This window comes from Chrysoperla carnea, chromosome 4, assembly GCF_905475395.1.
Source record: "Chrysoperla carnea chromosome 4, inChrCarn1.1, whole genome shotgun sequence".
In the NCBI taxonomy this organism is placed as follows: Eukaryota; Metazoa; Arthropoda; class Insecta; order Neuroptera; family Chrysopidae; genus Chrysoperla; species Chrysoperla carnea.
This window is the reverse complement of record NC_058340.1, coordinates 51,960,729-51,971,689: the sequence shown is the minus strand read 5'-3', so window position 1 is coordinate 51,971,689 and position 10,961 is coordinate 51,960,729. Positions and strand designations below refer to the sequence as shown.

The 10,961-nt window shown below is 28.8% G+C and overlaps 1 protein-coding gene across 2 annotated transcripts; it reads left to right on the top strand.

Annotated features, from left to right (window-relative positions):
* The first annotated feature begins 209 nt into the window (after window positions 1–209).
* Window positions 210–10,613, top strand: LOC123297420 (lysosomal alpha-mannosidase-like). 2 transcript variants are annotated; one of them, XM_044879071.1, is made up of 15 exons: window positions 210–438; window positions 1,455–1,557; window positions 2,617–2,698; window positions 2,775–2,960; window positions 3,054–3,259; window positions 3,333–3,469; window positions 4,754–4,887; window positions 5,886–6,105; window positions 6,410–6,624; window positions 7,038–7,237; window positions 7,307–7,835; window positions 8,422–8,822; window positions 9,029–9,150; window positions 9,262–9,420; window positions 10,247–10,613. In XM_044879071.1, exons 1-15 carry the CDS (start codon window positions 289–291, stop codon window positions 10,592–10,594), a joined length of 3,192 nt encoding a protein of 1,063 aa, XP_044735006.1. In that variant the 5' UTR covers window positions 210–288; the 3' UTR covers window positions 10,595–10,613. The 2 variants fall into 2 exon arrangements, with proteins under 2 accessions (XP_044735006.1, XP_044735005.1); XM_044879070.1 differs by lacking the exon at window positions 4,754–4,887 and adding an exon at window positions 4,578–4,711.
* Window positions 10,614–10,961: the final 348 nt, after the last annotated feature.

Genomic DNA, 10,961 nt, shown 5'->3' with positions numbered 1-10,961 from the left:
AGAAAGTGCTATATGGATATCCGAGGAGATTTCTGTCGTTGGCTTGATCCCTGCGGAGAACGCAGAAGTAACGGCAAATGGATAATATGCTAGTATTATACAGCTTTTTTAAAGCTCTATGATATACACACATACATCCAGACAAGTACATGCTATACAACTTATAAATATAAGGAAAAACATTTCTGTTTTCTGTCAGTGATGTTTTTTAAATGATTCGGTTTAGTGTATAAATATTTTGTATGAAATTTATAATTTTTGTTACGTTCATAGAAAATATCTGTGATAATGAAATTATTCTTTAGTTTCACAATAATATTTATTGTGACTTTAACAATAGTTCAATGTAAACCATCATTGTATTATAGGGATTACTATAATATTAATAATCGGTTTAATGATGATCTGTTACAGACAAAGGATACTTGTGGCTATGAGGTAAAGTACTAATTTTTATATTTTGAGATAAAATTATATTTATTTTTTAATTCAAATGGCAAAACAATTAAAAACTAAACATTTCAAGTGCGCATGCACTATTCTAATATTTAAATTAACTGTAATAATAATAATAACAATAATAACAATCGGAAATAAAACAAGTGACTGGGTGAATTGTTGAAGTACACTTTATAGACATTGTTGAATATCAGACTTGCATTATATTTTTTATAAATTATATACCTGAGTTTAAAAAACAAAAAAGGGGTATGCAGAATAAAATGGATACCTTCCGAACGCCATTTTGTTTGAAAAGTGTTTTACTTCATTTTAAGTTTAAACTGAACTATAACATTCATTCGAAGGCCCTAATATCTTGCGTCATTTATGAATACGAAGGTATTCTACGACACATCCCCATTAGGTAGGAGTATGCAGCTTTTTATTTATTGAAGTTTCCATCGATTTTTTTAAGTATTCGGATGCTAGAAGAAAATAAATAATTCCAGATTAGAGATACAGTTAATAGCTACGTCGAGATTTTAAGATAGAAACTGTCCATTTACCTTCATGAAACTTATTAGTTTTGGAAAAATTTTAAGGGTCTATATACCTCCTCTCCGATTGAAAATAGGTATAATTGAGTGAAAATTGTCAGATATGAGTCCATCGCTACCTCTCTGTAGTAATTATTCACTTTAAAAAATCTTGTAAAATGTACTTTTTAGAAAATTGTAAAATTTTAAAATATGAGCTTGTTGCGATAGCATAATCATTAAGATTATTTAATATAGCCGACTTCACAAAATCAAGAAGCTCTCAAATCAGATGTATTTAGTGTGTATTGTGTGGAATGTAATAAAATTCCTTTTTTTTTATTAAATAAAAATTCCATCTCCAGAGGATCGAATAGATAGGTACTATCATCAATAATTTTCTTATGAGCTTAATTCCTATGATAATAATTTAACTTTATAGTAATAGTTATAAATTAATATTTCTTTTTATTACAGTCATGTCCGATCCCAAAATCAAATATGCTAAATTTGCATTTAGTGGCACATACTCACGATGACGTTGGATGGCTAAAAACTGTAGATCAATATTATTATGGAAGTAAGTATGAAAGTTAACCATACGACCTTCATTTCAACATGTTATACCAAAAGGTCCTTTTTATACTTATACAATAAATCAACAGAGTTAACAATCATAAACATATAAAGGTTTTATGTCTACGTTAACAACAGAGTCAAGTTTCTTGGAATGTGTCGTATAGACATTATTAGCACAATGACTTTAAGAAGTGAAGAGTAGCCGGTTATGAGTATACAAAAATCGATGCACATACTTTTGATTTTAAATCCTCAAGATATATTATAGAAAAGTTGTATGTAGTCAGTTATAATTATTCCCTCGCACCCACAATTTGCTATACTTATTTGTATTTCTTTAAAATCGGAGGAAGCCTGATATAATCAAAGTCATCAAAATGATTTGGTTAGAAATGCTCCCCCAAACGACTTTTGTCAAAAGCGCTTTTGAGAAAAATTATAATTTAATAAATACAATATGCTACACTATGCAAAAAGTGTTTTTTATCCCAGAAAAAAATACGTTTAGAATAATGCTTCGTGAATTGTCCAAAAATATTCACAGGCTTTTGTTTAATCATACCCGGATATCCATTCTAGTCAAACATATAAAACATTCTAGTCAAACATATACAACAATATTGTTTTTGTTTATTGATAATTTTTAATCAGCTTCAGAGGAGAGTTGTTTGTTTTTTGATTTCCTCCAACTTTGCTTGGCAATGTGTTTTGTTCTGAAATAATTTTCTTAAAAACGACTCCAAAAAGTAGCTACAGCAACGAATTATCTTTACCTGACATAGTACTTTATTTCACAACTGTAACATTAGATCTAATGTTTTATATTTCTAAAGGCCCATGCATTAGTTTTAATTACTTTCCATGCGAGTAAAATTTCGTGTATGTAAGGTAATTTTAATAATAATGTGTCAACACCTTTAGTACGGTTTTAATCGGTAATTAATTTGGATATCATTTTACATTTTAAAATAAAATTTCATTTTAAAATGGTCCAATGACTTGTACTAACTATAAAAAGAACATTATAAAAGTTGGTTTCATACCTAATATTTTGTTTTAGGCAGAACTCAAATTCAAAAAGCTGGCGTTCAATATATAATTGATTCTGTGATTAATGCATTACTTCGAGATAAAAATAAAAAGTAATTTCAAAGTTTGTTAATAATTTCAGAGCATTTACACTAAATATTAATTTGCATGTAAATTTTTACATTTTAGATTCATTTATGTTGAAACAGCATTCTTATGGAAATGGTGGAAAGAACAAACAGACGATCGACGTCATCAAGTAAAACAATTGATTAACAATGGGCAACTTGAAATTATTGGAGGAGCTTGGAGTATGAACGATGAAGCTGCCAGCCATTATCATTCAATTGTAGATCAATTTACATGGGGCTTTAGGTAAATCTTTTTTATGTATTCTATTTAATTTATCCCTGCAAAAAATTTTATTTTTGTTTGAGAAAATGATCATTACTATTTTTATTTTAATAGGAGGCTAAATGATACTTTTGGAAAATGTGCTCATCCAAAAGTTGGTTGGCAAATTGATCCATTCGGTCACAGTAGAGAAATGGCTTCTATTTTTGCGCAGTTAGGATTTGATGGCCTTTTTATTGGTCGATTAGATTATCAAGATAAAAGTAAACGATTACTTGAGAAAACACCAGAAATGATTTGGCGTGGTAGTCCAAATTTAGGTACGTATTTTGATATTAAGTAATATTAGAATAGAATCAGTAATTATATTAAAATATATTTCTATGTACACAGGTGCTGCTTCAGATTTATTTACAGGAGTTTTATTCAATAATTATGGCCCTCCACCAGGTTTTTGTTTTGACGTTCTTTGTTCGGACGATCCTATCATTGATGACGTTAATAGTCCTGATTTTAATGCTGATAAGAGAGTAAGAGGAAATTTTTTTAAATGTACTTTACTGCGCAGCAACATGCTGCTGAAAATAACAATCTTTTGAAAACAAAATACTGTATTTCGGATCGAAACAACATATTTTATTCGATTTAAAGCTAATATACGTCTCTTTATCTGCAACGCAGCTAAAATGTTTAATTTTATAGAAAATATTAAAAAAAAAATTTATTACTAAAATATTCTAAAGCACTGTGTCCGATAAAGTTTAAATTAATAATAACAAAAAATTATTTGATTATCTTATTTCAAATGAAAAATGGTGATTTTAGACAACATTTTTCCAATTTATTTGTTTACGGATTATGGAGGACATCTTGAAATAAATTTTTAAGTGCTGCTACCTCCCAAGATTGAAATGCACTTCGGTGCAAAGGAACACTAGCGACGCTAGTATACAAATAACTTCTGCCATTTCGTTCACAAATTTTATCAATTCTCCCCCTTGGGTTCGGTCTTTTTGGGTATTCTCCATCGTTTAAACGATAACAGCAAATAATATTTTTTGAAACAATAATTAGAGTTCACATTTACCAGATTCAAGCACCAAAAGAGCGTTTAAAAATTAAGTTGTACATGCTACATTTATTAGAAACATTGCATAGAATATTTTTGTAATTTAAACAACTAAACCCATTTTATTTCTTGGCCTCAAAACAAATGCTAAAAACAAATGACATCGTCCGATTAATTTTTGCTTCTGTAATTGTCAGAAATAAAAAATAAGCATTCAATATTCAAAAGAATTTAGTCGTATCATAGAACCTCGAACATTTAAAAATTAATTAAAAATATTTCTCGTAATACCAGATTGAAATTACTTTATAAGCTTTTAATAACTAAAACAATTATTTTTATAAAAGTTTTATTAGATTTAATCTAATTAACTCGGAGAATTTAGGTTGCAAATTTTTCCTCTTTTTTCATTTGTTTTTAACCATTTGGAACCGTTAAACATGTGTTTATCTTTGATTAGGTTTATTTGCAACATACATTACATTTCTTAGCACTTTTGTACATTTGATTGTAATAACATATAAATTTAAAACATTTTTGTTTTTGCTCTTCTACATTTACAAAATTAGATCAAAGAATTTATTGATTATGCAAACGATCAAGCAAAACATTATAAAACCAATAATATCATACTAACAATGGGTGGTGATTTTACTTATCAAGATGCACATATGTACTACAAGAATTTGGATAAATTGATAAGGTACATTATTGTTTATTTGCTTTCTTTCCCTCTCTCTCTTAGATCAGTAAATTTATTGAATATGCACAATTGCAAGCAAAAAGTTACAAAACAAATAATATTATTTTAACAATGGGCGAAGATTTTCATTATCAAGATGCTAATATGTGGTTTAAAAATTTGGATAAGTTAATTTTGTGAGTACTATTCAATATATACGCATGCGTATTATTGGTGATAGACGGCTGTATATAAGTGCTAAAGATGAAAAAAGATTTTTCGTTCTATGTTCAAATTGAAAAACTGTAAATAGAAATAATTTTGTTGTTGTCTTTTTAAGTTGTAAATAAAAACTTAGACTACCATCTCAATATTAATTTCGGTTTTAACAGCGAAGTTTTAGATACAATGAATTTTCATTAAAAGTTTATTAAATCGTAAAATTTCAAATCTTAACACTCATTTTACTATAAAGTAGAAAAAATTACAATAGTATTATCTCAAAGCAAAAATTTGCAATTTTGCCAATACTATTTGAACCATTAACTGGTACTTTTATGTTTTGTCCCGAAATAAAACTTGTGTTTCTAAATATATGGAATTTTTGAATGTTTATATCTATTTTTGTTTTTCTTGTCTGTGTTTCAAGAAAATCGATTCAGTTAGAAGAGAACTACAAGGGAAAAAACGCATTTGTCGGTTTTTTTTTTTTAAATTTCACTTGTTGGATACTCTTTATTGATAAATAACCGTGTAACTATACTCTGACCTTCATTGAAAAATTCAGGCGGTAAAAATCAACTCAATCCCATTGACAGCTAATCTTAAATATTTGTTACAAAATAATTAATTAAAGAAGTAATTTTGAAATATTTAACGAAGTTCTCTTTTGATCCCCGTATGTCAAGAAGCAAGTTTACCGTCAAGTCACTCGTCAAAATATAAAAACTTTTTAAGCCTTTTTAACATGCCCTGTACATCAATTTCTGGGATAATCCAAAGCCACGTCCCAGAGTAACATGCTTATCTTAAAATACATAGTGACCCAAATTTATGCATTAAGATTCATTTTGTGGTAGTCTTTATTTAGAGTTTATATTTTTATATCGTCTCATGTGTCATAATCAATCTGAATTTGTAAATAAGTCATGCATAACAAACTTCGTTATTGATGCGAAATTATTTATATTTTTAGCCACATAAATGCATTACAAAAAACTGGTAGTAACGTAAATGCATTTTACTCAACACCATCATGCTATTTAAAATCATTAAATGATGCAAACGAAACATGGCCAACAAAAACTGATGATTTTTTCCCATATGCATCAGATCCACATGCATTTTGGACTGGATACTTCACTTCACGCCCCACAACAAAATTCTTTGAACGTCAAGGAAATAATTTGCTACAGGTAAATGAATATTTTATTTTTGCCCCCCTTTTAATAGCGTGACACTCCAAACGTTTATGTATTTATGGTTAACATTGGTCTTTTCTTGTAAAATCGGATTATAATGGGCAATTTGATCTAGACATTGGATTGGTTTTGAAATTTTAGTTTATATTTCATTTATTTCAAATGATTTCTGTTAAACTACTTATTAATTTTTTAAACTTTATCTCTTTACTAAATTTTCAGTAAATATTTGGATATACATATATTGAAATTTTCTCAAAATTTATGATTTTTAATCAATTCTCGAATTAATTAACAGGTATGCAAGCAATTAGCTACACTTACTCAAAATAAGGATGAAGTAAACCCACCTGATGAACTGAAAGGTCTTATTGCATTACGTGAAGCAATGGGGGTGATGCAACATCATGATGCAATTACTGGTACCGAGAAACAGCATGTAACACATGATTATGTACGACTTTTAACGCAAGCTGTAAATCAATGTAACGATATCGTTACAGACAGCCTAAAGTAAGTATTACTATTTTAATTTGTTATGAATCTAGGGCCAGGATACTTTTAATCATTTTGTCCGACATTCGACAAAGCAGGATGTCCACCGTCCGCCTACTTAATATTTGCTGTTTAAGTGTCGGACTACCCCCATCTCATTCTGTCGAGTCTCGTATAAAATGATATTTGCAATTTTTATTAATTTTAAAATAGCCTTCAACGAATATTTAACAATATTAAGCTTGTGGTTCAATTAAAAAAAATCGAGATCCTTGAAATAGCAGTTCTCCCCAATTATCAAAACAGGGAAAAGTTATTAAGAGTGACGTTAATAGCAGTATAACTTCTTTCCAACTCTAGTGTAACTTTCATTATATTCTTGTTAGTTTCGATCTATTAGATTTTCTTATAATTATAAATATTTATTTCAGTAAATTGCTTACATCGAAATCAAACTCAAAACAAAAATTATCCTTAACACAATGTGCTTTGAACATCAGTCAGTGCGATGTCAGTGAACGTTCTGAAAAATTTGCAACTGTCATTTATAATCCAAGCAGCCAATCCATCGATAAGTATATTCGTGTGCCAATTGTTGGAAAAGTCAATTATAGTGTCAAGGATCCTAACGGTATATAAATAACAAATATTCAGATGCTATTACTAAATTTGTCTTAATTATATTGTCTATTATTTCCAGGAAACAATGTCGAAACTCAAGTAGTTCCACTTCCATCCGGTGTACTTAATCTCCCTGGAAGATTCAGTTTGGCCACACAAGAATTAGTTTTCTTAGCATCAAACATTCCACCTTTCGGTTATAAAACGTACTACATACAAATTGAAAAAATTCGATCTTCTCATAAGAGTCAACGAAGTTTTGATAAATTTATGGGAAATAAAGAAATTAAATTATCATTAAATAATGGACAAATCACTAAAATTAAAACATCTGAAACGGAATCGAAAAATTTCAGTCAGTCATATATGTATTACGAAGGTGCAATTGGAAATAATGAAGTATTTGAAAATCGTTCATCTGGTGCTTACATATTTCGTCCAAACAACTCGGCTCAGTCATTAGATATTCTAGAAGCAACTTTATATAAAGGTCCACTTGTTGAAGAACTACATCAAGTTATTAATTCTTGGATAAGCAATGTAGTACGTGTTTATCAAAATACAAAACATGTTGAATTTGATTGGGTTATTGGACCTATTCCAATTAAGTAAGTATTAATAAGATTTTCACCTCAATAATTATTAGACACGTATTGAAAAATAGGATTACTATATATGCAAATCTTGGATTAGGCTGATAAAAATTGAGAAAGTAGGAAATCATGTCAAAAAATGGTAACAATACTTGTTTCTCGACGTTCTTTGCTTTGGTAGAAAACAAAATTAAGCATTGAACAGATTACAGGGTGCTCGAATATTAAGAAAAATGAAAAATTATTTCAAAAGAGAATAATATGTAATTTTAAAACTTTTAAATTTCTCAAAATCTATTTTATTCACTAATCATCCCCATTTAGATTCGATAATCGATTTCATTGACCAAGTTACAAGTTCATTTGAAGAGATTTGAGATTTCTCTAAATAAGTACGAAAATATAAGATTTTTTCGAAAATATTTCTGGGAAGTTTTTACCATCGAGGTAGAATATCAAGTCAAATCTGTAGAAAAGTTTTTAAAATATGAATGAAGGCGGTTTTAAAATGTGTCAGTTCTATCCCATTGGTACATTTAACCCTTGCAAAGGGCATTTTACCTTAAGAAGCATTTTATAAAAAGTTGTATTTTTATTTTAGTGATGGGAAAGGTAAAGAAGTTATTAGCAAATTCAAAACAGATCTTGATACAAAAGGTGTATTCTATACTGATTCAAATGGTCGTGAATTACTACGACGCCAAAGAAACAAACGTGATACATGGGATGTACAATTATTAGAATTAATTGCGGGCAATTATTATCCCGTTACATCTCGTATTGTTTTGACAGAAAACAAAACAAATTACAGATTTACTGTTGTCAATGATCGTGCTCAAGGTGGTTCTAGTATCGATGATGGTGACGTGGAATTAATGATACATCGTAGATTATTACACGATGATGCATTTGGTGTGGGTGAAGCATTAAATGAAACTGAATTCGATGGAAAAGGTTTAGTGGTTAGAGGCACTCATTATGTTTTGAGTGGGCAAGATTCATGTGAGTTTTAATTTATTAATTTAATAGTTTTAATATTTACACCACGCCACACCACATTTAGTTCAAATCTTCTGAATCAAACTTCCATAACTTATCTAGTAAATCGTATCCAGCACGTATAAAATCCAAATTGATTTAAGAATGATTCACTCAATAATTACCTTTATTTATCCTTTTTTCTTAAATCATAATTTAAAAATTCACAGCAATCACCAGAGCAGCTGAAGATCGCCAATTCGCTGCACAGAATATTTTAGCACCTATAATATATTTTGCAAATTTGGATTCTGTTACACGAGAACAATTTGAAGAAAACATTTTAAGACAGGTATATGGATTTTATTTTAACAAGAATTAATTGATTATTATTACAATTCCTATTGGAAAATGTATCCGGAATTTGGATTGTATTCAGTTTTTAATTAATGTTTTATTCTAGTTTAACGGATTATCTGAAGAAGAATCTTCACTACCACCCAATGTACAAATTTTAACTTTGGAACCATGGAAGAACGGTACTGTATTGTTACGTTTAGAACATATTTTGGAAAAAGATGAAGATCCTATTCTTTCCAAACCATCATGCATTAACATTCAAGTATGTAAAATTTAAATATTTGCTTTGGCATACAAATGCATCAATTCATTTACGACCTGCAACTAGTGGCATAGCGTAGATAGATAGATAATTTCGCCACCCTCTTATTTAGTTATTCTAATTTAAAATACTAAAATAAGTATACAGTAATTCAAAAGAACTTTTGATTAGTCGTAAACAATCCAAGCACAAAATAAAATAGGGGGAATCCCTGCGAGTCAATACAGAAAGTTTTCCATGATTTTGTCAGGAATAAGTAATGAAAAATTCCGTACTAATTTCAATCGATCCAAATCGTGGGTGCGACAAAAATATGAAATAAAATGGTTTGTTTTTACGAGATAATATTACTTATTGTGAAATTTTTCGTATCCTAAAAATGCCGTTCAGGGTGAATCTTTTCTATCGCCTCGACTTCGCTACGCCACTGCCTCCAACCTAGAAGAAATCTGAGTTGATCATGCAGAGTGGTTACAATTACAGGTAGTGGTTGCAGCTATGAAAACTCATTGTTTTACTTTTTAAGAAACATTATTTAACAAACCTTATTATATTTCATACTATTTGTAAACATTTTTATTCGCTACTTACAATTTAAAAAATTTTATTCCTTTTCTATTATCCTCGTATATTCAGAATAATAAAACCATGTCACCGCTAGGTTGAGATTTAGTTTTACAATTGTTATACTTTTGAGCCTTCATAAATTATTCTTCTGCCAGCCCTGTCTTAAAATTAATTGAATAATTTTTTAAAATATGTTTACCGATTTAAAAATGATTTGTATTCTTTCTAAATTGATTGTAAAATTTATTTTATTTTTTAGGATTTGTTTAAAACATTTAAAGTAGTTGATGTCCAAGAAACAGCTTTAGGTGCAAATCAATTACTTTCTGAAGTTAACAGATTAAAATGGAAATCAACATTTAATGACACATTAGAAAATAACAATGAAAATACATTCTATAATATTGGTAAGGAATATACGAAATTTGATGCTACGTATAACTTGGATATATTAAATTGGAAAAAATTAATTTCAACGAATCAACTTGATGAATTACTTTTGAGTGTAAATAGAAATTATAAATGTACAGATTCGAATTCAATATTTGAAATAACATTAGAACCAATGCAAATTCGAACATTAATATTAACTGTTGAATTAAAATAAATAATTTGTTTATGAATAATTCATCTTTGTTTGTATTTCATCCAATATTTTCGTGTCTGTCTGCTCGTTTTTTATCCATCTAGAGTTTATCAACGAATTCAATCTCAAAATATCTCTCTTTATTCTTATATATTTAATTATATATTACGGAGAGTGCAAGTGTAATGCAAACGTCATGATACCCCACTAAATAGGAATAATATTCCTTAAATGTATTTAAAATATTCTACATTTTAATATCTCCAAAGATTTTACTCTCCACTAAAAAAGTTTACTCTCCACTATCGTTATACATCCAATCCACTACGTCAATTTTTTTAAGTAAAACAGGACTAGCTTAAAGTTTTACGTATAATTAGCAATCAAT